This window comes from Rhea americana, unplaced genomic scaffold (assembly GCF_003343005.1).
Source record: "Rhea americana isolate MKP2758 unplaced genomic scaffold, rheAme1 scaffold_471, whole genome shotgun sequence".
In the NCBI taxonomy this organism is placed as follows: domain Eukaryota; kingdom Metazoa; phylum Chordata; class Aves; order Rheiformes; family Rheidae; genus Rhea; species Rhea americana.
In genome coordinates, this window is record NW_028186614.1 from 248455 (window position 1) to 274501 (window position 26047).

The 26047-nt window shown below is 50.7% G+C and overlaps 1 protein-coding gene across 4 annotated transcripts in view; it reads left to right on the top strand.

Moving 5' to 3' along the window:
* Positions 1–26047, top strand: part of SNX27 (sorting nexin 27) — a 33470-nt gene extending 7423 nt beyond the window's left edge. Inside the window, exons 2-13 of one of the 4 annotated variants that reach the window (XM_085316560.1) lie at positions 6087–6318; positions 10171–10363; positions 11029–11093; positions 12070–12174; positions 13323–13401; positions 15787–15950; positions 17273–17362; positions 19784–19933; positions 20348–20476; positions 20761–20820; positions 23273–23335; positions 23955–25661. In XM_085316560.1, the coding sequence (XP_085172686.1) occupies positions 6087–6318; positions 10171–10363; positions 11029–11093; positions 12070–12174; positions 13323–13401; positions 15787–15950; positions 17273–17362; positions 19784–19933; positions 20348–20476; positions 20761–20820; positions 23273–23335; positions 23955–24089 (1465 nt within the window). In that variant the 3' untranslated portion in view covers positions 24090–25661. The other 3 variants (XM_085316561.1, XM_085316563.1, XM_085316562.1) reach the window with 3 other exon arrangements.

Sequence of the window (26047 nt, forward strand, 5' to 3'; positions counted from 1 at the left end):
TGTGTAACCGTTGATGCGTCCGAGCTACTACAGTAAAGCTGCCGTGAATCTGTTGGGGTAAATCCCTAGCTGTGCTGGGGGGAAGCAGAAAGGACCTGGCACTGTCCACACCGTGGTGGCTGCCTCTTCACGACCGCACCCTGGAAGRTGTTTCCACGTGCAGCTGTTCCGGTGTTGGAGATCAGCCGGTTGAGCAGGGAGAGCGATTGAAGACGATGGAGCGCCTGTTTCGGTGGCCGCTGCAGCAAGCCTGGGAAAGCTGTCCCCCACCACTGTGTCCAGTAGGCTCGTTAGCTGCTCATCTTCATTTCCAGWGCCTCTCCCGAGGAGGCTGCTGATCCGTGTGGTGACTGCCCTTGCCGCTGGATCTCATCTTCAGGACTGTTCCTTCTTCGTCAGCCCTTCCTGGAGCAGCGAGTAATCTGTTGCCGCTGCTGTAATCTTAGCACTGCGCTTAAAATCTCTCCTGCRGCTGATTAGTGGTGAGAAGCGGTGTGTTATAGAAGAAGCAAGAATGCAAGGGGATATATTGAATTTTATGGGAGTCTTAGTATGGGCTTAACATACAGACACGCTGTCCTGGATAGCGCCAGAGCCGCACGTGTTGTGAGCCAAGTGTCAGGAGCTGGAAGATGCAAAGCATTGGGTGGGGAGGATGGTGTATTGGCAGACAGCCTCCATTGAGAGACAGATGACACATGAAATTGTGGTGTGAATAGCTGCTGCCGGTTTTATTCCTCAGGCCACATCTATACTGCAGGCTCTTGCCAGCCTGGTTCTGTCACACCAGGGTGAGAAAGTGGTGCAATTCCTGCCCGATAGAGCTGGGCTGGAGGAAGAATCACTTCACTGGCAAAACTGGGCCCTGGCTGCTATTGCTCCTTTTTTGCAGGTTGTGTCTTGACAGCGGACTGCAAAGCTGGGATCYAAGCTGTGCTTTGCCGTGGTGCTCCTGCTGATAGCATGGAACAGCGCAGGGTCTTCGTCTGCTAGGAGAGCAAGGCTAGTGCAAGTGAGACCTTAAAGATARCTTAAAAATAGTTTATTGAATGGTTCCTTGTTTGGGTGGTACTTTCTGACCGAACAAAGTGCAAAGGCAGACCTTGATCTTAATCTYCAGGAAGCTTATTGCCGGCTTTCTTCCAGTAAATTTCCTTGTCATCTCTTGGCAGACAGATAGTTGGGAATTTTTAAGAAATATTCTCAGAGAATGAGTCATTCAGTACAAATAGGGAAAATAAGTGAAATGTTCTTCTGTCCTAGGAATCTACTCTTCAGCATTGGTATGTTGGGGAATTCTGCTTTGTCAAATACATCCTCGAGGTTTCCCAGTGTCAGTGAGCGCWCCCTGTTCTTACTGCAGGGATCATTGAAAGTTGTTTTCCTAGAGGTATGTCTGGGTTCAAACATAGCTGGTTAACGAGATGTTTTTTAGGGTGAAGCTGTCCTATGCTGGCCGGGCAAGCGGGTTTGGGAGCGCGCAGTGCTTCGGCAGCTTGTGTTCCTCCCAGCCGTGGTGCTGTGCCAGCCCACAGCACYGAGCACTTTGGAAACTCGGTTTCAAAGAGGTTTTTTAATTCACTGTGGCGAACGAACACCGTGCTTGGCTTTCCCCTTAGCACCAGGCAAGCCCTGATGGGCGAATGTGCTGCGTCTGGCGGTGACTGGCGATGTTGCTCCGCGTGTGCCGTGGTTCCTGCCTTTGCCAGCGTGTCGGCAGAGAGCAAAGCGTGCTGCTGCCGCGGGTCGCGGTCCATCCTCTTAGCCCGGGCCTGCCTTCGCTAGCGTCTTAGGCTATGGGCTGGACCGCGGCATGGGCCCGGGTTCCTTCCGCTGACTCCGTCTCGGGGAAGATGATTGCCGTCGGAGCTGCGGCAAGGAGTGCTCTGGGGTTACGTCGTCCTCKGCTACTCCAACCCGGCAAAGGTGAGCCAGAGCCCTTAGTCGCGCAGGGTATTGAGCTAGACTGACCCTCTCCAGCGCTGGCAGGAGAACAGCTTCTGCGCGGCTCCCTGCGTAGGATGCCCAGAGTGTTTGCGATCCCCCCACCTTGCAGCATCTTTGCGCGACAGGGATTCCCCCTCTGGGGTGACACTGTAAGAAGGCTCTGCCCTGTYGAAGCCGACAACCCACCGCTTGCGCCGCAGGGTTGTCGCGCTCTACAGTCGCTTCTGTTTACTGACTTCAGAGCTCTCTGCGTTAACCTTTCTGTGAAGAAACCGTGCGTCCTCTGCAAGTTGAGGAGGAAATTGGGCGCTGAGGGAAGAYGACTTGCCCAACATCATGCCGTGAAAGATGACAGAACCTTGTGTTCCTGATTTAACCACATCTGYGCTCAGTAGCATACGACTGAGAGAAATGATTTGTTGGAGGAAGTTGCTCTTCCTTTGCAATCTTCCATCACGCAATCGTTTTCTCCACGTAGAGCGGAGTTCTCCTTTATTTCCCTTCTTGAGCAGAGCTCTGCCACCTGTCTCCACACCTCCTTTGCAGAGAGAGTGGTTGGTTGGTTCTGGTTGTCTTCTGCTGCTGTTGTATCCAGATGTCCTTTCAGTAAGGCATAGATGGACCCAACCCAACCCAATGTAACATCAGCTCAGCCCAGATAGGAGCTGTAAGATAGCGCTGGGATGAACAGCCACCCCCCAGGATGGGATGAGCCCCCTGGCAGGGTATGGGGAACTTCTGGATTTTTTTTTTTCCTAAACTCCAGACCAAGACAGTAGCTTCAAGAGAAAAGGATCCAAGTGTCTTGCTTTCTTAGGAAAGCACGTTYGGCTCTTCAGATCCTGACCAGTGTGCGGCTGAGTAAACAGCACGTTGTTCAGCTATGCTCATCTCGCCTTGCCAGATGCTTCTGATTTGCCTGTGTCATATGATTTACTGTTCTCTTTTTTTTCTTAGGTTTGTCGATGATTATTCCAGACTGAGTTGCTATGGTGACTTTATTACAAAGGTGCTAGTCCTCTACCCTGTGCTGCTGCAGTGCTGCCTGCTCCTTTCTGCTCCTTCGTGCTGCAGAGCAGGAGACCAGCGTAGCGGAGGGGCAGCGAGACAGCTATTAAAATAGCATCTGATCTTAGAAGGAAGCCTTGCTACYTGGAGCAATCGAGAGCCGGCAGCGAGTGTTATCTTCTTCTTTTTTTGTGTGTGAATGAAATGATGCATTGCAGTCTAGTTGTTGGGAGGGACGTGGCGTCCAGTTCCCAGGTTCTCTCCTAGTTCCTCCTGTGTGCTGAGGGCTCCTGGGTTCTCTGTCAGCTCTGGGATGAAATATGTGGTAGCAGAGATCACCAGGGCTGTGGAAGAGGAAGAGGAGGAAGCTGGTGGAGTGTTTGTTCTTAGTCTGCTGGTGGAGGGGAAAATTGCAGTGTCTTGAGGTCTCTGCTGACGGGGAAATTATGTTGAGGACCTGATTCAAATCCTACTGGGGCTGAGTAACTGAAAACCATCCTTGACTTTTGCAGACTTTAAGAGGAGACTCCTGGAATTCTCAGTCTGGGTGGTAGTGGCCAAAAGCCCGCGTTGCCAGCTGGAAGGATGGCTCTGCCCGTCTCTGGCTCTGCAGGCGGCTCGAGGGTCAGTGTGAGACGGTGAATAAACTCTCCTGCCTTCARTCCCCTGTTCTCAGGGCAGGACTGAAACGTGCAGACGAGAGTTGGTGTGACCTGACGTCCCTCGTGCGGTACCTGGTGGAGAGAAACCAGGCTTCTGTCTCCGTGCTACTAGAGTTACTGGCTCTATAACCTCGTCGAACAAAATTGTATGTGGGCAGCAGTGCTGTAGGACTTCATGGATTGGATTTAATTCCAGCCAAATGGAAATGATTTCCCATCTCAGTATAAACTAGCAGCACATGAGTGTTGATCAGGTGGAACAAATGTGAATGTTTCTTTAATGTGACACTGAATTTCAGTGACTAACAGCTTGACTCGGTAATGAGCGCTGCCCGGTGAGATTGAATTTGCTGCTTYGGAGGCCGTGATCCTACTGTGTGGTAGAGCTGCCCAGCGAGGAGGGCATTTTCCTGCTTCCTGAACTTAATGGCCTAATGCAATGGTTGTTGTAAAAGCTGTGCATGGCTTTTCAAGCACCCTTAGCCTGAAGAACCCAGAGGCWGCACCCAAGGATTGCTGCTTTATTCCTTCCCTGAGATTTATATGGGAGCTCTGTGTAACTGAGCTTTAAGTAGGCTGATAACCACAGTTGGTTAATACCCAAGCTGGAGGAAGCACAAGCACTGCTTGTATTTATTTATTTATTTATTTATTTATAATACTTGGTTCAGAGCCTGGGCTCTTGCCCAGATTTGTAAGCTGAGATCAGATCTTTCCAGGGTGATTCTTAAAAGTAAAAGGTTCAATAAAAAATGATCGATGCAAAGTGGTAAGAGCTGTTCTTTTTCATTTGACAGCTAGGGATTAAAATCCCAAACCCACACTTGATTTAAGGCAAACTCAGGTGCTTCTGTGACTAACATTAGGCCTTCAGCAGTAGGATGATGGCTCTGCGAAGTAGTAGCTAACTTGCCAGAGGGAATAGTTGAGACAGTTTTCTCTCTCTGCCTGCGTAGTCTGCATTTAGGGCTGGGAAAGTGCAGGCTGCTTTCCTTTTGCATTCCTCTGAAGCATCAGGTAATGACAGTAACCCATATTCTGCACTGCTGGTTATGCTTGCTTTATGATAGAGAAATTCATAGGTGTAAAGGAAAACAAATTGAGGTTGAGGTTTGGTTGCTAGTGGTAGTTGGGCAGCAATGAGAAGCTCCCTGGTTGGTTTATTCCAGGTTTGTTTTAAGGAGCTGCTCAGGAAGCAGAGGTGAAACAGGACCTGTCGTCTCTAATGATCTACGGACTCACCGGCAGCCTAGCTTGAGTATGTCCAGGCTGATTGGTAGGGATGCAGGGGGTGAAGCTCTGCCTGTCCCTGTTTATACAGGGAATATTTCAGATACCAAACTCTTAACAGAGACTCTTGTGACTGAAAGTTTATGGAGGCATGATACTAAATTTAACTCTTATCAGGAGGAGAAGCAGGCTTGTCCTTTTCCACATTTGGAAGAGAACCTAACCGCTCTGTTTGCTTGGAAATCTAGCCACAGTCCCGTGTCTTTCCAGGCTGGCCAAGGTGTGGCCTGTATCTTCTGGGCTAAGCAAGAGCAAAGCAATAGTTAACTGCCCAGGGCTGGCAGGGAGAACAGGAATGTCAGGAATGCTTAGAGGTGGCTTGGATAGGTCTCAGGTCTTCGGAGTGTTTCATGGGGTTTGCAGAAAACTTGAGGCGTAGTTGGACGTGCTTTTGTGATCAAGTCGGAGTTGTTTAAGAAGTAGAAACGTTGTGCTGGGTGTACCAGTGCTCCTGGGCTGTTTAGGAGCAAAGTAAAGCAGTTTGTCTAAAAGTAGCTTAAGTGAACGTGCATCTCCTTTGCATTGCACCAGAGTGTCTACAACGTTTCTGCCTGCTTTCTCGTTCTTGTTCACCTGGAAGTTTCAACTCCTATTTAGGGAACTACTTCTGTTTTGGAGCTGTTGAGGGTCGTGCAGTGTTTTGGGAGGTTAAGAAATGCTGAAACTGCAAAGATGGGTTTAAAAATTCAACGAGGTGCCTGAACCTTGTAAAGAAGTTCTAGCTGTGTCTGAAATCATTAAACGTAATTCAATAACTAATAACCCAAGAAATCACTGATAGAAAAATTAGTTAATCTCGATCAGAATGAAACTAGACCAACCAAGCAATTCAGTTCTCCCGTGAAGCGTACRCTAGCAGAGTGCTCGGGTTTCTAGTGCTTTATGGGCAGAGCTAAATTACAAAACACTCTCTCACTGAAGCAGAACTTGCACAATTTTAACATGGGAACTAAGTAGAGTGAGGAGTGAGGTGGGGTGTTTTGCTTTTTTGCTTTTTCATAGCTTGTGTAACCCATTAGGAGAACAGATCTGAAGCCACAGAAATGTTAGACATCTTCAACTGGCAAATTTTCAAGGGAAGCAGATCCGTGGTGTACTCCTGGGCTGGTCCTGGCTTGGTTTGAAGGCTSTGCTGTCACCTTTGCCTTGCTCATGGCCTCTATGCTTTCTCTTTTACAGGAATGGGGTGAATGTGGAAGGGGCAACTCACAAACAAGTGGTGGACCTGATTCGCGCAGGAGAGAAGGAGTTAATTCTGACCGTGTTGTCTGTACCTCCCCACGAGGCAGATAATCTTGATCCAAGTGATGACTCTTTGGGGCAGTCGTTCTATGACTACACAGAAAAACAAGCTGTGCCCATCTCCATCCCCACGTACAAGCACGTGGAGCAAAACGGCGAGAAGTTTGTGGTTAGTATCAGTTTGGGACGTGCCTTCTGGAGATCAGCGCGGGTCCGTGGCCGGAGCCGGTGCACTCCGTGGTGTTAGTGACAATTGATGGCAACGCTTTCTATATTCAGGATGGAGATGAATTAATTTATTATTCRTTGGTTTTGAAACTGTCTTATTTAGGCTCACATGTCCTCATTCTTGTTGTGCTCAGTTATTCTTTTGCAGCTATTGTCGCTGTGCTGGGAAGTTTTTATTAAGGCAGCGTGGCTAGCCTGATCTCTTGYGAAGATTAAATAGGGAGTTATTTAGCTCGTATATGCTTTTATATTTGTGCCTCTTATTTTACTAAGGACGTCAGTGATGGGTGCAAAAGCAATAAGAACAGATGCCTGGGAGCATAACTTCTCATCTACAGAACGAAGCTGTTGTAATCCACGTTGGTTTCCATCTGCCTTTCCTGAAAGCGCGGTGTGTATGAGTGAACTTCTGCCCCGCGCAGAGCAAGGAAAGCCTTCCCCTGGTTTGGGAGTCATGGCTTGATCTCTCGTGCTCCCGTTTCCCCTAGCGACTCTCTTTACATGTACGGTAGTTCTGATGCCCGGGAAAAGAGTGCTTGACCTCTTCTGTGTGCTGACGAGCTCTGWGCGAGTTTCTTCCTTTTAGAGAAGTTTCTTCCTTCATAGAGAACGTGATCTGTAAGAAAAGTACCTGAAATRAACGTATCCTCTGAGGGTGAGGGTTGATTCTGGCTTGTTAGGGAAGGCTGCCTGTGGGCAGGAAATGTTTTTCGCATTTCCAGTACGCTTCCTTCCTCGTAAAATTGTAGCAAGTTGAGGGGACCCTGTCTTGTTCTGTGTGGCAGCTCTCCTTGCGCTCCCGTGGTCTCAGAAGAATACCACTTCATTTTGGTTTTTCTTAGTTTCAGTGGAGTTTTACTAATTATGGATTGATCAACTGCAAAATCGGATAATACTCTGTGGGCTATATGATGCCGTTATTGGCTGCAGTTTAACGCTTGCACCTAGTTATCTTGATGGCTTTTTTGTTGTGCTTAGAGCTGAGCCTATGCACTGGGCTTGAAAGGGAGGTGCTGTTAGCTGCACCAGAGATGCTGGTAGCTCGCACCCGYGCTCTGACTTGGGGTGCCCTTGCAGTTGGAACAGCAGCTGTAGAAACAGCCCTGTTTTAGTGGATCAAACCTCCTGAGCTGCAGCAGCGGACCTGTGGCTTTTGCTCCTGTTGGTGTGGCAGAGCAGCTATCGCTGTCCAGGTGTGCACGGACCTTGCTTGCAGCATCCCTGGTTCTAGCTCTGGGGCTCGCAGGTTTGACRCTACCCGATTGCCTGGTTTGTGTTATTTTGTGCCTGGATTGCCTGGTTGTGTTATTTTCACAGACTCTTGGCTCGCGGACTTCAGGGGCTTACTTCATCCACCTGATACTCCAGCCCCTTGCATCGTGCTGTACAGCTTGCTGCTCACCGTTGCTTTGAGAATGTTCTTCAAGTCTGAGCTGCGGAAAGGAGCAGCAGAGCCTGCAGCCAAACTCCAGCTGGCTCCGCGTTCCAATAAGCGACTGGTAGAGACAAAAGCCTGCCACAAGGGCAGTATTCTTCCCTCTGCAAATAACTTATTGTTAGGAGAATGGTTACCAGTTGTCCAGCTCCTGAGGTAGCCYGTAGTTTGTGTTAAAGAAGGAGCTGAGTATTCTTGCAGGACCAGTTTTCAGCATCTAGACACTGCAGGGTGGATCTCAAACTGGGTTAGTTGTACCAATGTCCTGATTGTTTTGTTTTGTTTTTTCTGCTCTCTTCTGTCTTCATATTGCCAGAGCTAGGGAACTATGCAGTCCTGGGGGAGCTGAGTGATGAAGCTCAGGGACTTAGGACACGATGCCCAGTATCAGGTGTCTTAGATATGACACTGCTTTGCCTCGTGGCTGGAAGATTTCTATCATACACTGACTCCTTTCACCCTCCCAGACTGCAAGTTAGGTTTAACTGGGGCAGTCTGCCTCAGGACATGCTTGGTAATGTGATGTGCTGGGAGACGGATGACGAATTGGCTCCTGGCTCATCACTTTTTCCTCTCCCAGCTGAGGATGGAAGCGTTTTCCCAGGGAAAGCATGAGCCAGCGTCGGTGTTGCAGAAACAGCGTGTTTGTGTGTGTGTGGAAAGGCGGAGAAGGTTCAGTAACACTCAGCTCCTCTGAAGAGTCAAGACTCCTGTGCAAAGTGTGTYGCTTCAACATGTCACCGTAGCGTGTGTGTCTCTGAATGGGACAGATGGGATCCTTGGGAGAGCGAAGGCTGCAGGATTGTAGCCAAGCAGAGCGTGAACGGGGGAGYGGGTGCTTTCCCCACGGCACCGCTATCCCAGCCCCAGGCGCCGCGCTCYGTATGGGATGCTGTCCGCTCAGATATGCTCTAAGGGGCAGGAGCAAAGGGGTCCTAGAAACGTGAGTTTTTAAAGAAGCAGAATGCCAAGGAGCTGCGGGGGAAATGGTAGGAGCCTGGTGGCCAGCTGGGCAGAAGCGTGGCCTGAGGCTGCCCGCTCTTTGCTGGACTGACAGTCCAGCTTTTGTTCTGATCTTCTGATCCCGTCCTGGCATCTTCTGCCCCACCAAGGGCAAACTTGAAAGGGTTGAACACTTCTTTAAAAAAAGAGAAAGTTAAGGTTTTATTGGATAATTATCCCTTTTTGAAGGCCTTCACTCAGGTATTTGGAGTGTCAATGTGAATGAAAAATGACCTAGGATTTTGGGATCATTTTGGCTCTTCTCTTCTTGGGAGCAGGTTAGGCCTTGCCGTTCTTTGTGTCCTTTGAGAGCTGATGAAACCACACTATGAGAGTTTTCAGCATGTGCCTCTCCATAGGCTCTGCCTCCCTGCTCTGCCAGCCCTTTGGCTTTGGGAGGATGGCGGAGGATGATGCTCTGCTTTAGAGGAAGGGCTGTGGTTGCAAACACTTCCCTTGTGCAACATTAAATAAATAAATTTAAAAAAAATAGTGTGAACCTGCTCTCTTCCCACTACATCCCTTTCCTCATGTGAAGCTAATTAAGGTAACATGCTGCTGTTTGGGGCTTCCTTATCACTGAGGGCATGTTAGATAAGAGCATGTTTAACTTGCTTGCAAGACTGAGCAGATTGACTTTAAAAATGGAGGCGGCTGGTTAATGAATGGGAAAGGAATTCCCTGACGAGCGTTACAGCGCCAAGAAGTGTGCTGTGACCGTAACTCCGCTCTGGGTTTCTTATTTGGGACCAGAGTCTTATTTCCTTAGCGGTGTCCAAAACGAAACTGGAAGAGTGTGCGGATAGCAGAGCAGCTAGTTAGTGTGGGGTGTTTCTAATTGWTTTAATGCTTCCCCTCCCATGGGATCTCTCGGACTTTTGCTGCAGCGTGAGGCTCAGTGCTGCAGCAAGCTGGAAATTCAGCCGTCGATTCAAACCCGTCTGGACGTGAGGATGCTCTTGTGGCTGAAAACAGCTGATGTGGTTGGCATGGTCGTTGCTCTGACATCGGGCTAGTAGGGACCCTCCTGGGTGCAGCCTGTACAGAAAATGATCCGGGTGAAAGCTGTGACTGCTGGATCGAGGCTCGGGGACCTTTTGTAAAGGGGCTGGGGTATGTGTTTCCTCTCCTTGTAGTGGAAGGACACCTCGAGTTCGTGCTGACCCTGCTGCTGTCAAAAGGAGGTAGAGATGGTAGTTGGAACGTTATTTGACTATGAGCATCATTTTCTCATCGTACCTCGAATCCTCGTGATGTAGTTGTTGCTAGCTGTGCGTTCGGGAAGGCAGACCTGCACCGGTTTGTGTTTGGAAAACGTTTTTGTACATGGTGAGACTCTTCTTTCCTCCGCGCCAGGTCTACAATGTTTACATGGCAGGCCGCCAGCTCTGCTCGAAGCGGTACCGCGAGTTTGCCATCCTGCACCAGAACCTGAAACGGGAGTTTGCCAACTTCACTTTCCCACGTCTCCCAGGGAAGTGGCCGTTCTCGTTGTCGGAGCAGCAGCTGGATGCCCGGCGGCGAGGGCTCGAGGAGTACCTGGAGAAAGGTACAGTGCCTGCGTGAGCTCAGGGTTGTACGCTGCCTTCTTTGCAGCGTATTAGATTCAGTGTATAACAGGCTCTCTTCTACCCAACACCTAAAATTAAACCCCCTCTTCTCGTAATAGTGGTGGTTCAGCTTTTTTCCCACCCAACTGATATCTCAGCCCTGCCTTTCTCAGCTCACTTGTCTTCATCCTCRTTTACCAACTGGATGTAGGAAGGGGGAGACTGGTTGAACGTTAGAGGCAACATAATACGGTTTGGGTCAAAGTTTGTTGCTGATCTTGGCCTGAATTCACAAATAGTCTCAGTCCCTCTGGAAGAACTTTTTAGAGGTAAAAGTACTATTTATGAAATACTTGCCCACTTTAAAGTATAGTTKAAAGGTCCTGTTGGCTATGTGCCTGGGATCTAGATTTCACCCGTTGGGAGTTACTTAACACCACTTACACTCCTCACTTGATCAGTCTTCATGCTAGTAAACCAGGTACAGCCCTAGAAAGCCCTTGCTTTGAGAAGGCTTCTCCTSTCCTGAGGTACCACCTTGTTTCATGCAACCCGTGAAACAGTTGTTACCCTTTTGCCTCTGCCTTCCTTCAGAGTGGTCCTAGGAGGGAGGAYGCTGCCTTTTCCCTGGGCAACCCGCTAACCAGCGCTCTCTGTCCTACAGTGTGCTCGATACGAGTCATCGGGGAGAGCGACATCATGCAAGAGTTCCTGTCGGAGTCGGACGAGGTAGGCACGCGGGGGACGGCACTGAAACTCTGCCTTGACTTTTGCTGTTGCAAGTGCTTGGTAAAGCTGGATCAGAGAACAAGGATGCTCCCTGCCARACTKATCAGTTAGTTGAATAGAAAGCYGTGGCAAAAAYTGAAGACTGTAGTTTGCTGCCTGGCTGTTGTGTTGCATGTAGGAGACCTTTTYCCCTTTGCAGCTGCTRAGAAGAGCTTTGCTGCTCTTGGAGGTGTGCACAGAGCAGTCAGCCATGAGGCCTCAATTCTTCCTCCAGCCCTCTGGCAAAGGGAGACCTAGTGAAAAGTACATCCACTGACTTTCCTGTTACTTGTGGCAGGTAGTTTTGGAATTATGAGCTGTTTATATTTGTCAGCCTTTGGACAAAAAGGCGACAGGCACTCCATGTACCAGCCCATCCAATTGCTTCTCCTGAGATTTGAATTGTAGGCAGCAGCAGTGAGTTTTTACTTGCTCTCTAYCTGCTTCTTTTTTTCCCCCAAACTTTGCATGGTGCACTAAGTTGCTGTGTCCAAGAGCTTTCTCTTGCTCTTCACTGGTAAACTCAGGAATGGAAAATCCTACTCTATCCTAGTCTGAAGCAGTTTGCTCAGCTCCCCATCTCAAAACAGAGCTCATCTTCCTTTTTCTTTCAGCATTTCTCTGATGCAGTCTGGAATCTGATTTTTTAGGCTGGCAGAGCAGCTGTCTAAGGGACCATTTTAATTAGCCCATCTAAGGGTTTGTGCGAGGCAGTAGTCCATACAGCTCAGGGCTCAGTGCACGTGACAAATCTAGACATCTACGTTGAGATGTGCTGAACCCTGGTCTCTGTTGGCTGGATCTGTGGGATAAGCATGCCTAGTTAGCACAAGTACCTGTGCTGTAGGCACCGGAGCTGGAGGAAATGATTCCAAGCCCTTGTGACCATATCTAAAGGACTCTAGTGATTTCCATCCTTTTTTCTTCCCTCTTTTAGAATTACAACGGCGTCTCAGACGTGGAGCTCAGAGTAGCATTACCAGATATAACGACAGTGACAGTCAGGGTCAAAAAGAACAGCACTACAGACCAGGTGTACCAGGTGAGCTGCATGTTTCTTGCCTTGACTCGAAGATTAATGTGATTCAGACTTTAACCAAGACCCTGTGGATGCCTGCTTGCCTCCTCCTGCYGCTCTCGAGAGCAGGTGGGCATCAGTGACGCTGCTTTGCTGTAGTGGAGGGAAGAGCAATGCTAGAGAATTTTAACCTTAYGCCTTGCTGAAGCAGCGTTTTCTTTGGCAGGCTTGGCTGCAAGGACAGAGTCATCTCTGAATTAATTTTCACTGATAATATCTTAAAGCTGGTGGATGGCTCTCAGCACTAGACAGATTGTATATTACGGCTGCGGTGGAGGAGTTGGATCCAAGAGCTGCCTGCATCCAACATATGAGTCTCACTGTGGCTGTGTGACAGGACAGCAAGTTGAGTGTTTAAGGATAACAGCCCATCCTGGGAGCAGCCTGGGCAGGTTACTGGTTTGCAAGTGGTGTGAGGCCCAGTGCTTTAAGCAGAAAATTGGGAACAACTGACTTTGCCCAGCACTGCTGGGGGAAAAGCAGAAGCTGTCAATGAATTGAGGGAATAAGAGGATGTAAAGGAAACGCTGTTCTAAAGGGGAACTCAGATAAATTATTGCTGCAAGTGAGGGAGCCAAAGGGTTGCAAAAGAGCCAGACCCTCAGGAGCTCTAGATCTGCTGAGCAGAATTCTCTGAGCAGATTGGATTTGTGGTATATTCGTGCATTTGGGACTCAGACTATTGGATTTCACGTAGCCTCGATCGAGGTCTGTTAGATGCAGCCGTGGCATCAGCATGCAGGACTGAAGTATTGTTGGGAAAACTGCTAGGGRAGGTGTGCACGCCCCTTGTATTAGGAGCTGAAACTAGAGGTATCAGAAGAAAAGATGACCTAATTGTCAGCAGTGGTGGCACTTAAAATCTAGAGCAGTTTACAAGAAGGCAGAAGCAGGAGAATCTAAGTCCTTGCTAAAGAAATCCTGTTTTCTTTTTCCTTTCCTTTTTTTTTTTTTTTAACTGGAAATATATTCAGGTTTTCCTTGGTGACTAATACCTGGGGCTAGTGAAAGCTTGTGAAAAATCTGTGAAGTTGGCCTTTGCCCTGCAGAAGCACTGCCAGAAGTTGGCTCCTGTTTTGCTGACCTTGTTTTCCTGTTTGTTTGCTCTCCAGGCTGTGGCTGCTAAGGTTGGAATGGACAGTATTACCGCAAACTACTTCGCCTTGTTTGAAGTGATCAATCACTCCTTTGGTAAGTCTTTTAATCCCCTTGATACTGAGAAGCAACCGAGGAAAAAGTTCTGCAGTGCTAGCAGAGCCCTGTGGCGCGCACATTGAGGTCTTATCTGTGCTCTCAAAATGAGGAGCCCCTGGGAGGATTTGGCCAGGCACTGTAGGCTCTGATAATGAGGAGTCCTCAAAGTTTGATGGCTTTTTTTGCTTCTGCTGCTTGACTTTCCTTTTCTTAAACAGTTCAAGGAGAGAAGCTTTTTTGTTAAATGGAGAGACTCATTTTTGTTCAGTTCAAAGGGGCCAGTGGACTTAGAAGTGGCCAGTTTCATTGAAACGCAGTCACCTCTGGAGAGGGAAGCGCCAGCTGCATCTTGGTGCAGAGCGAAGGTGCTGGAAAAGAAATTGGATCGAGGGCACGCTCAGAGTCTGCACTCATGTGGGAAGTGTGGAGCTGTGTCCAGAGATGAGCCTTTTTCCTAAGGGATGCATGTTGCAAACTGCATCTTAGGTTTTCATCTGTCCTTCAGTGTTTGAGTCCTGATGGTAATTGAGGCTTGACTGTGGGATTCTGAGTGATTATTTTGGCACTTGAGCAACTGCCATCCTTCCAGCTTAGCGTGCACTGGGGTCTCCTGGCTGCTGTTCAGATCCGAGGCCACAGCAATCTCTGATTTCACCCAGCTTCCAGCCTGGCTTGTTGAAGCTGGAGAGTCTGAAATGTTGCGGTCGTACCACAAAACTAGTGTAGTGTTTTTTTTTCCCCATGCTGGATTGTGAGCAAGAGTGTTTCACAGAACTAGCTGGGCACCTTTATTTCTAGTTGATCTTCCCTATATGCCTTGAGCTTATCTAAAAACGGCCTTGTTTTTGTGCATTGTGGGAGGAGATTTCTAGAACTGTTCCTCGTGTTTGCAAAATCCTGRCTTTGCTGCCAGGGGCAATTTTGGGGTTCTTAAAGCCCTCCTAAACTGATCCATGTCATCAAACAGACTGAGGGTCAGTAAAGTTTGCCAGTCCCCCCAGAGTCTCATGTAGTAACTGTTGATATTGCGGAATTGCTCCTGTGTTGGTGGTCACTTGTCGAGGGATACTGACACGAGGGTGACAAAGCAGGACACGGACACAGTGGGGAAAGTCGCTGGACTGGAAGGYGAAGTGATTCCAGATTGCCCTAGGCAGGGCTGTGCGGAGACCTCGAGTGGGAATACCCAGGCACGAGAGAGAGGACGTGGCAGCACGCTGGTAGTCTCATGCAGGAAGCTTTATGTTGCCAGATTCTAACTGATGCTATTAATTCCTTGCTCCTGTGAGTGCTACGCTTCTCCAACTGCATCGAAAAGTAAAAGCTCTAGTTAACCTTTATGGCTTGCACTTTCATGACACTCTCTGTGAACAGCCACATTTATTTCTGTCTGGATACACTCAATTTAATTTCCCTGGAAACTGTAAGCTCCATCTACAGTAAGATTGCGACCATATTCTACCTGATAAAGGAGACGTACTGGCGCTCGCTTTTTTCTTTTTTTTGTCCATCATAGTCAAGCAAAGCCTATTTGAATGCAATAAACATCTCARCAGGGGCTTGCTGGTGACCCAGCTGCTCCAGCTTGGCTGGGCGCTGCGGCAGGTTTTGTCCTAGCTCTGGTGGCAGGCTGCTGGGATGGAGGGGTCCTTCTCCTGTGTGGTAGAAGAGTGTCATGGCAGCTTTGTGGCCTGTCTTTTCCAGCAGCACTAAGCTGCAAAGGCTGGGAGTTGCAGGAGTGAGTTGTCTCAGGTCACCAGAAGGATGAGGAGAGGCACCTGTAGATAACTATGGAAACTTAGGCCAGAAAGGCTTCCTTGTGGGATTGGGGACAGTCCCTAACAGARTCCTGCAAGGTACACTGAAAATCCTGCATAGGGTCACAGTGGTCCGTACGTAAGGCAGGATAGACCTCCCCGTGCTCACCAAAGGATAAAATCAAACTGTTGTGCCGATGCCTGACAAACATGTTCTTYGTCGGAGTGGGGTGTCCTTGGCTCGTGCCCTGCCCAGCTGGATGGCTGGCAGCTGGGCAGCAGCGTTCCCAAACAGTCCTGGCACCTGCCTGGAGGAGTTTAGTTTCAAGGGAATTCCTGCCGACAGTTGTGCTGGAGGCAATTGCAAGGGACTGACGTTGTGTGACGCTGTGGAAGCAGATATTGAAAAACGCTGGATTCGATCAGGGAGGGAGAATAGAAGGGCTGTGGAGGCAGTGCTAGAGTCCTGATCCTAGCTGGAGACTGGGAAGAAGCTTTGCCAATTGGCTCGGCTAATGACCTTCWCCAGCATTGATTTGTACAGCAGGCGAGCCCAGGTCACAGCCAAACGCTGCCAACGTGTGTGGGGCAATGTGCTTACCTCTGTGTCCTGCGCTTCTTCCAGTGCGCAAGCTGGCGCCCAATGAATTCCCCCACAAGCTCTACGTGCAGAACTACACCTCGGCAGTGCCGGGAACGTGCCTGACCATCCGGAAATGGCTTTTCACTACAGAAGAAGAAGTTCTTCTCAACGACAATGACCTTGCAGTCACCTATTTCTTCCACCAGGTAGGTGCCTGGGAGCTCCTTAGCTCTGATGCTTTTCTGGAGGTGAGCCAACACCTGGTAGTCAAGTGCTTGGCTCCCAGAACTACTCCAAAAGCTGCTTGGCATACAGGCACCACAGAGTGGGAACCTGGGGGACAGTCCTGCTTAGATAATGTCAAGGAAAAGAAGCCCATGTSTGGATGTCTTGGTGAACTTGTGTGAACCTGTGGTGAAACCGTGATTAGATGGGGAGGTAGGACTCCTGGATTCTGCTGCTCTTGTTCCTGGTAGTTGCTTTCCCAGAACAAACTAGAAGGAACCTGGGAGGCTGGACTCCTTGGGTAGGATTCATTTTCCTCAGCTTTGTATGTTGTCAGTGAAGATGTSTGTGACCAGCTTGGGTACAGACTTTCCTCTGTTGACTCTACGGGCTGGGGACTCTTCTGCTTGTGATTTTATTTGACCCATTTTATGCCAATGCTCTAGGATGAAGTGAGTCCAAGAAGAGCCATGTTCTCCCCATTTGACTGTATAAAGCCAGTCTAGGATGACCAACCAGCTCAGAGGTAGATGTCTGCAAAGTTCAGTAAGATGAATTCTGCTCTGTGTCTGTCTTAACCACCAAAAATGCTGTCCCGGTGCCCTCTGATCTTGGGCCTGTACCAGCCTCTGGTACAAACTAAAATAAAAGCAGTACTTGTCAAGCACTTTGCTCTCCTAGACTGGCTCTTATTTTATTGGTTGGCAGTTTTAAAAGCTGCTTTGTGTGCGGGCAGGGGTCCTTGCTGGGCAGAACCCAGGTGTGCGGATGAGGCCCTAAAGGAAGGGACTGTGTTACCTGCTCAGTCCTGCTGAGTAAAACGCCTTTTCCTGCCAACGCCGCTCTCCAGCGGCGCAGTGGGTAAAAGCCAGCGCTGCGCTGTTGGAGATGGCTCTGCACATGTGTCTGGAGTAGAAGGGTTGTACCGACCTGTCCTTGCGTGTGTTTGTCTAAGGGCAAAAAGCAGGACACCAAGTACCAGCATTTCCCGATCCATCCTCTTTTTGCCAGGGAACGTTCTTCTGAAGTCCTTCTAGAGGTTCAGATTCCTGGAGCTTTATGTTCCTCAGGCAAGTAGAGTATTGTGGCTGTGAGTGTGGATGGGAGAGGCAGGAACCGCCCCTCTGAGCCCGGCCATCCCTTTGCCGCTCCAGGTGCGTTGGTCACCTCCTGCCCACTGGGGCTGTGAATTTGGGTGGCTCTTCAGAACAGCCTCAGGGCCCAGCCAGGGAAGGCAGAACATTGTGACTTGGTGAAGAGGTCCTGTAGCCCTGACCTAGGTTTCTTTTTTTTTTCTATTTAGGCTGTTGATGATGTCAAGAAAGGCTACATCAAAGCAGAGGAGAAGTCCTACCAGTTACAGAAGCTGTGCGAGCAGAGAAAGATGGTCATGGTGAGTTTATCTTAACTGTACTGTTTACTTCCTCTGGCAGGTGAATTGCAGTGTTGTGTTTGGAAAGGAGATGCATACAATTAAAAAACAAAAAACACAGCTTTCCTTGGAAAGCATTAACTGCAGAGATCTGTAGGGGTGTGGGCTTAGCATGGGAGGGATTGGCAGAGCGGGCAAACACACGGGAATGCCGGGCACAGGGTTGGGCCATGCCTAAGGATCTGCCACTGGATGAACTGAAAAAAGCTCCTTGTACTTAGTGAGTTTGTACGGGGAGGGGAGGGCTGGCATGTCCTTGGCAAAATCACACATTGACTCAGATCTAAACAAGGCAGCGATAAAAACCTGTGTGCTGTTGCCAGTGTTGAAAGACGAGGTGCTTAAAATGTGATGAAGCAATCCTTCACCTGCTGCCCTTCAGGTGTTTTCTTTTTAGTATCTRAGAAGTAAAGGCCTGTTTCGACCTCCGATTGGTGCTCAGATAGTGGTGTTGGACTAGCTGAGAGCGATGGGTTGAGCTGCTGCCCTCCTCTGTGCCTTAGTTTCTTTTTTTGTCTGGCAGAAATCTTCCCATGTTGCAAGTTCTGTGACAGACCTTGCTGTCTGTCTGTCTGGTCCAGGAATTTTCTGCCTCTTATCGCTTTGCCCAGCTTGCGCTTGGGGGGTTTGGTTTGACTTGATTAGTCTGCCTGGTTTAGGCGTGGGGGAGTGAAGGGGRTGCCCAGAGCTCATCTGCCGGACACAAACTTGACTTGAAGATCAAACAGCGAAAGAATCCGACTTGTTAAAGTTGCTGGCTTAAACTCGCTGGGTTGCTCGGGGCTTGCAGCTCCCAAACGAGCGCAGGCTACTTTTTCTCCTAACTTTCTGCAGCCCAGGCTGCATTCTCAGGCCGCCTTCTGCTGGCTGCTCGCAAAGAACAGCTGCTTGAGAGCCCTTTCTGCAGCCTGTTGAGGCCTCTCGAAGCCTGTTCGACTGTTACAGATCCCTGCAATGGGACTACCATGGGGTGGACCCTGGAAGGGTCACCTGAAATGCTAAGCTGAGAATCTGGGCTCTAATAACCTCTTAATTATTAACTAATGACAGGGATCAGTAAATAGACCCTTCCTCCTATGGACTATCCCACGACCCTTTTGTTCCTGCTCCTGCTGGCTTTCTAATGACAAAAGAAAGATTTGAATCGTTGAAAAGGCCTTGTCAGCACATCACAGGTGCAGTAGGGCCCCGGCGTAGTGGGGGGTCAAGAACGCAACGTTCGTTTCCCAAAGAGCACGTGAAGTCCAAGCTCATAATCTCCTCCCTCCRTCAGTGTTACTAAAGAGTTCTGCCTGGAGCACGAGGCTCCGGGATTCTGCCCCTTCCTCTGGTCCGGATGGGGTTATCTCAGTTAAAGTCGCTTAAAACCTCGTAGTTCTGCTCCTCGTAAACCCCTCTCGTGCGACGCGAGGTTGCGGTCCTCGAAATGCCAGGAGAACGGCGCTTCTGCGAGATGGCTCACGCCAGGCCTTCGGATAAGCGGCATCTCCCAGACGCCAAAAAAAAAAAAAAGTTCAAAAGGGTTTGATTTTTACACCAAATGCAGAGGCCAAACCGTGTGGCCCTCCCTGGCCTGGGCACGGCGGTGCTCCTGCAAACCGCCTGCAGCTCTGGGACGCTGGGCCTCCAGGAAGCTCCTGGCTTCTCCCAYGCCCTGAGCTGTGACTCTGAATTCCCGGAGCTGGTTTTGGGCTACATCGCTTTCTCTTACGCCTTTTCTGGTGCCCTCATAATGCTGCTTTGTCCGAGTTCCCGGCACTGCTGGGGACTGATTTCGTTTACRTTTAAAAAGAAAGAAAGAGTCAAAGTACCTCTTTAGACCTTTCCACTAGTTACAGCATTTGCATCCAAGGACTTAAGAAACCCCGATCCTACAGCAACTTGACAGAATTACTATTTTTTATAGATCTAATATTCAACCTGTAACTACAGAAGGTTGAGAGTTGTTTGTCAGCCCAGGCTGACGCTGTCCTTATTTCACCCTGTTGCCAGTCTCTTCTCCCTCCTGAGGCCCCAAGGCCCTGAATCCTGCTTTGGGTTTGCTCCAGACCCTCAGTAATGTTTGGGTACATTGTGGCTTTTTAAGCTCTGCCTGACTCCACTCATCCTTGAGAGATTATGTGGCCAGGTTAATAAAAATAAATAAATAAATGGAAAATAAAAAATTAAAGAGCATGGCCCTGTTGGCTGTGGTTGTGCAGTCCTCCTTTCCCCTTGTTTGGAGAGGATCCAGCCTCCCTGAACTTGGGTGAAGTCAGGGGTTTCAGAGAGGGTTGTTAGCACTAGGGTGTTGCAACAGTTGGAGGTGGGGGAGCAGGAAGATGTAGGGGTGTCCTTCCCTTCGTTCAAACCAGCAAACGGGCACGGTTTTCTCCCCCGCAGTATTTAAACATGCTGCGGACGTGCGAGGGTTACAACGAGATCATCTTCCCCCATTGCTCCTGCGACTCCCGGCGGAAGGGCCACGTGATCACGGCTATCAGCATTAAGCACTTTAAACTCCATGCCTGCACAGAGGAGGGCCAGCTGGAGGTAAGGGCCACGCGCCAGGCCAAGGTCTCTGCCACACCATCCCGGGGAGCTGAGCTCAGCTCCTGGCTTCCACCKCAGCTTTGCCGTAGGAAGCGAGAGGGCACCAGCTCTGTGTCCCCGAAGCGCTGGGACTTGTGACTGCTGCTGAGAGGCCTCCGAAGATTATTTTTTGGCACTGCTTGGTAGTGCCGGGGTTTATCTGACTGCTTTGTGTGTGTTAGCCTGGCCTCCAGCGTTTCCGCTGCTGCTTCCTCAGCTCAGACCTGTCTCTGCAGTGAGACTGTCTGAAGCATCCTGATTCCCCCTTTGCATGGCTTTGCTTTTGCTATCTGCCATTCCTGATTTGCCTTAAACCTCCCCTTCCTTGGAGRCTGCTGGCTGTGGACTCTGATCTGGGCTTTAATGTTTCTTTAGAACCAGGTAATAGCATTCGAATGGGATGAAATGCAGCGGTGGGACACCGATGAAGAGGGAATGGCTTTCTGTTTTGAATATGCACGAGGAGAGAAGAAACCTCGATGGGTTAAAATCTTCACCCCGTATGTAAGTGCCCGTTATCTGCATTTTCACTAAAGGGAGGCTATGGCCTGCTTGTTTTCCTTCTAGAAACTGGAGTAAGAGGCCCATGCTCTAGTTCTAAGTCAGAGAAGAGATTAAGAGGTAGGTGGCCACCAGGAGGAGCCAGCAGCACGGGAAGCCTTGTCTGGCTCCAGCAGCAGCGTAGGCAGGGCTAACGGCGCCGGACTCCTGTCCAGCTGGAAGCAGAGACAGTTGTCTGGGACTGCCTTTTGCTGTTCCTCTAAGAGATGGCTGCTTTCTCTTTGCAGTTCAACTACATGCACGAGTGCTTTGAACGGGTTTTCTGCGAGCTCAAGTGGAGGAAGGAGGTAAGAACCTATAACTGCAAGGAAACAACTTCACCTTTTGCCATAGGCTTTTTACAGGCAAACGTTCCTGCTTAGCCTTACCAGTGGCTTGCTGCTCAAACAGGAAAACTGGTGTGGGGAGTCTTGTCGAACGCTTAGAGCAGTGATACTGGGTCTCCTGGGAGCGCGGTGCGTTAGACCAGCTGGCTGTCAAAGGTCTGGGCTCTGTCTGTGGTGGAGGGTGTTTCATGTTGCAGTTAGAGCGAGGAGCTCCTGGGCTTAGGCTGTTGTTCCCGTTGCAGGGAGAGCTTTGCGCTGACCAGGGTAACCGGTTCCAGGCTGCGCGATCGTGGCCAGTCTCTCCTGGTRTCTTCTGTTGAACGTGCAGATGGCAAAATATCTGCCTTCCAGAGGGACTGTACAGGGTGCTGAATTATTCAGAAAGGGCTGTGAGAGCCTGCAGCAGAAAGCTTCTGAGAAGCGCAGAGAGGGTTTTATTTTCCCTCTGAGTCCCAGCCTGAGATGCCTGCTCAGTCCTCTTGCTGTCAAAGCTGTTGAGAGAGGCATTGCCCCGTTTAGACCTGACTCTGGGTGTACTGGACTCCTGCCCTGGATGGGGAGATGTAAGCAAGCCAGTCACCTGAGTGCTTCATCCCCCGCTGCCGTGCTTCATCTGAGTCCTTCCTCCCGCTTGAGGGAGATTTATTTTTATCACCTCGTGTCCATCAGCCCGCCTCTCCGTGTTGCCCCATTGCATTGCCCCGCATCTGTCATCCTGAGGGACTGCTCCCTTCTTGCTTAGCTTGCATGGAGGAGACTGGAGAGAGCTGGAAAAGCCGCGTGTGAGACTTGCTTAGCCAGCCCCGGGGTGCTCGGCTTGGCRTTAGCCGTGTGTGTGGCTACTGGATCACAGTGCCACGTTGGGAGCACGTTGCCCCTGGCTCTCTGCTGTGCCAGAGATGTTGCCCTCCCTTGAGGGATGAGAGATAAGCAGCTGCTGGAGGTTGGATCCTGTCTTGTTGCCCTTGATCTGGTYGGTGCTGTTAGCTTCAGTGCTCCTGTTTCCGCTGATGGCTTCTTTCTGCCAGCTGTTGGATTTGGAGACCTAAACCAGAGAGTAAATGCAGCACGTCTGGAAGAGTGATCCAGGACAATCTGCCCTGGAGCTGCCTAATCTCGGAGGCTCCTAAGTGGAAGTGATGCCTCCCTTGTTCTTTACCTGAAAGTTTTTTTTATTTCTTTTTCTTTCTTTCTTTCTTTCTTTTTTTTTTTAACCTACTATGCCTTGGCCTGGGGCAAGGGTGTTGATGCTCATCTCCCACCCATCTGGGATCTGGGTTGGCACCATGCTGGGGTGCAGAAAGTACATCCAAGGCATGCGTACGGCACAGGTTTAGGTGCGAAGCGCAGCAGCCATGTTCACTGGGGTATGTAGCAGTGGGATGGAGGAGTAAAACCCAGAGGAGTTTTCCAGGAAGTACAAAAACCGGATTCTTGGCCAGCCTTAGCTTGAGGGGTTGAAGTTGAACCTCCCRCAAGTGACTGGACCACCAGGTTGCAGGCAGGTATGAGCAAACCTCCCRGTGCTGTGCTGTGCTCTGGAGTCGGTGGAGTCCCAGGAGCAGCCTTCTCTTCCGGTGGCTCTGGACGATGGCAGGAGCAGCGGTCGGGGTCCCTCCGGAGTCGGGATCTCCTTTGGCTCTCCCYGCAGAAAGGAGGCAGAGCGGCTCGATAGCGTGTGGTTCAGTTTGGCTTTGTAAAGCCCTGGAAGCTCCCCGTGCACCACGTACGGAGCTGAGCAACTTGGCTCCGAAGTTCACGTCCCCGCTGGGCGTAACGTCTCTGTCCTGTGTAGGAGCAAAGTCTTTTCCCGGGTCTCACTTTGGACTGGGAAGCAGAAGCTGCTCGAGTGGGGTTGCCTGGCTAATTCTCTGAGTACCAGCTSCCCGCATCCAGAGCGGACGTTGCCATGCGGATGGGCAGCTTGGATGCGTGGCTGCTCCTCCCGGGTTTGCCTGGGCGCTGGGGAGGGACAGCGGCAGCCTGGGGCTCTGCGGCAGCTCGGGGCTCCGCGCGCCGAACCCCAGAGCAGCTGCGCGGTGACGCTGCTCTGCGTACGAGGCTGGCCAGCACCGTCCTTTTCGGCTCGTTGCTCGGCAGCACCAATCTGCCGATTTAACTGCCTTGTTAACGCCGCTGCTTTACGGGCTGTCCGTGAGCTCCTTCCGCCCTGGAGTCGGAGCTGTGTTAGCTGCGCGCTTCGGGGCCTGATCCTGGCAGCGCGGTTTGGTGGTGGCGTAGGAGACGGGTTGGCTTGTGTAGTGCGAGACAGACCCCCCTTGAGCTCTGCAGAGCATCCCGACCTGACGCTCTCCCGGCCGCTCTAACAGCAGCTGTTCAGTCTCTTCCCGTCCCCCTCCTCGGCTCTGCTTTTTATTTATATCCTTTTTTTTATTTTTTTTCCCTTGTAAAGGTGGAGGAGGAAGCAACAGACAAGGATAACAAGAACTGCAGTAAAGACAATATGTGCAGCAAGGTAATTGGGCTGAAAACAAACAGCATCTGTGCTCTCTGAGCCAGCCTGGCTGCTGCGCTGCGGATGTAGTGTCTCTCCTGCTTCTCTGCTCCAGTTCCTGTTAGTGTAGAACAGTGTCCTTTAATAGTGGCTTCTTCTTGAAGGGAACCAGCAAAATAAAATATCCTACTGCTGCTTTTGATGGGATCGAGAGAGGGCTTTGCACTTAAAGGCCTCTCTCCTGACACTAAAAAATACTTGGTCCTGACTTACCTGTCTCCTGGACTCTGCCAATGTTTGGATGACCCGGAATATGATGCTACAACCGATGGTTAAGATCTGAGCTGCAGCTCCCTTCGCCTCCGCGGGCGAGGTGCACAGCTGTAAAGGGGACAAACGCTTTGGCTCTGCACTTCCTTTAAAGGACCAAAGACTTAATCCTGGAAGCTGCAGACTGGTGGTGTGGGGGGKKTTTTCCTGTTTTGTTTTGGAGCAAAGACCTTTTAGGGATTGACAAATGCCGTTCTCAGCGCTGCTGTAATAGCGGGGAGCAAAAACACTTGTGTTATAGCACTTCATAAACACGCCTCTCTCCTCATGCTGCTCTCTGCCCATCCATTTTCACCTTAAATCTGGACAGGTTTCCGAGCTAAAAATCTCAAGCTGCTTCAAGACGCACCGCGAACCATCCCTGAATGTTGTCTGCCCGTCTCTAGGATATTCTCTTGTAGGCTTTTACGCCAGCGCCTCTGCCGTAGCTTACACGTGGACRTGACCTGCAGAGAGTCGGCTGACGCTCTAACGCGCTAACGTAGCGTTGCGTGCCRGGAGCTGCGCGCTCCGCGGATGCCTCTGCGCGGGTCGAAGGCTCGTGGCGTCCGCCGYGGGGCTTCGGAGCCGCCGTCCTGCCGCCGCGGTGCCCGCTGCTTTGCCGTTCTCTCGTTTCGAGCGTTAGTTCTTTGCTCARGCCTCTGAAATAGCCGCAGGTTGTTTAACTAGCGAGTGATAAAGCGCGGGTGTGTTTAGCCAGGCGGAAAGTTAATAAGCCCGGTGGCGCTGGTAGGTGCCTCGGCGCGGCTCCCGGCGCGGCGGGCACCCSCTGCGCCCGGCGCTGGGTTCGGTGCCGCCGTCTCGCGGCGGTTCGCCRAGGAGCTGGCTAGAAGCTTTCGCCGAGCGTCGCGGCTCCCCTGTGCCGTCTCCTCCCAGGGCCTCGACCGAAGGGTGTTTCGGTAATGGGTTTGCAAATAGAAGCAGGGGGAATTGCTTTTTCTTCCTTCCTTAAATCGGTTCCTCCTCAGTGCTGAACATCCCGTTACTTCCCTGCCAGGGAAATAGATTTTTTTTTTTCTCCTGTTCAATTTATATAAGTCTGCATGATTTTATTATTATTATTATTATTATTATTATTTGTTTGGTATAAGGGGAGAGAGAGGCCCTTGGCTTTGGCTCCTTCCCCGGAGCGCGTTCTGCACGTTGCCGCAGCTCCCACCRCCCCAAAATTCAGCTCCGCTCTCGYGGCTCCGCTCGGGACCTGCCGCGTCCCCGAGCCGCCGGCGAGCTCTTCCCTCCGAGCCCGGCGAGAGCGCTAGCGGGAGGAAGGTTAATTCCAGATCACGAGCGTTTCTGACCGCTCCCTTAGTAATTTTTCTCTCCCCCGGTGTAAAATAAAAAGATTGATGCAACTTGGCGGATACTTTAAAGATATATTTAGCGCTCTGTGAAGTGCTGACTTGCCTCCCAAACCRCAGATGCTGCCTGATAACGCGCTCAGGAAGAGCAGCTCCGCCGCCGAGCTCGTCGCTCGGTCCCGCCGAAAAACGAGCGCCCGGGCACCGAGGGGGCCGCGCTGGGCCCCCGCCGCGGGGCAGAGCCCAGGAGGAAGCAGCCCCTCGAGGCGAGGGGGGGGGGGTTGAGCCGGAGCGGCCCTGGGTTCGCACCTCCGAAAGCGGAGCGCCGGGAGGAGCGCGGGCTGGCGGCGTGCGGAGCCGGGGGAGCCCTGGGCTCCCGGAGCGGGGATCCGGCCCCTTCGCAGCGTTGCTCCTGGCCTCCTTCCTGCCCTGCTTTAATCTCACGCCGCGGCCCCTTTTCCTGCGGGACGCGGTACCCGCAGGAGGAGCGCGCGGATGGGTCAGGTCGAGGGCTCTGTATTTTTTTTTTTTTTTAATATATATATATTTTTTTAATCCCCTCCGTTGCCTGCTCCATACCCAGGGCCGTTGCAAACAGCCGCCCGCAGAAACCCGCTCTCCTTTTGGAGCGGCTCGCGGGGGACCCGGCCAGCGCTGGAGCCGAGCTCGCGAGCTCTTCCCCGGGGTGACGTCGTGCTTTTAATGTCCTTTTTCTTCTCTTTCAGAATATCTTTCAGATGGTCAGGTCACACCAGAGGGACGCGGCCACTTAGCCCCTCGTCGCGGAAGAACGTAAACCCCCCCCCCCAAAAAAAATTAACACTTAAAATTGTTATTGTATTAAAGCCCTAAACTAAATATTATTAATAATAATACCATTTGTGAACTTCATGTTTATGGAATTAAGCGAGTAGGCAAGGGGCAGGCTCGGCAGAGCCGAGAAGGGAGAAGCAAAGCGGTCGAAGCCCACCCGAGGGTCTTCTCCCTCCTCCTCCTCCTCCCTTCCCCCTCGGGTCCTCTATTAGAAGACGACCTGCGCTTATATTTTTTACAACTGGAAATAGAGGTGTCATCCATTTGCACTGTTCAGACATATATACGTATG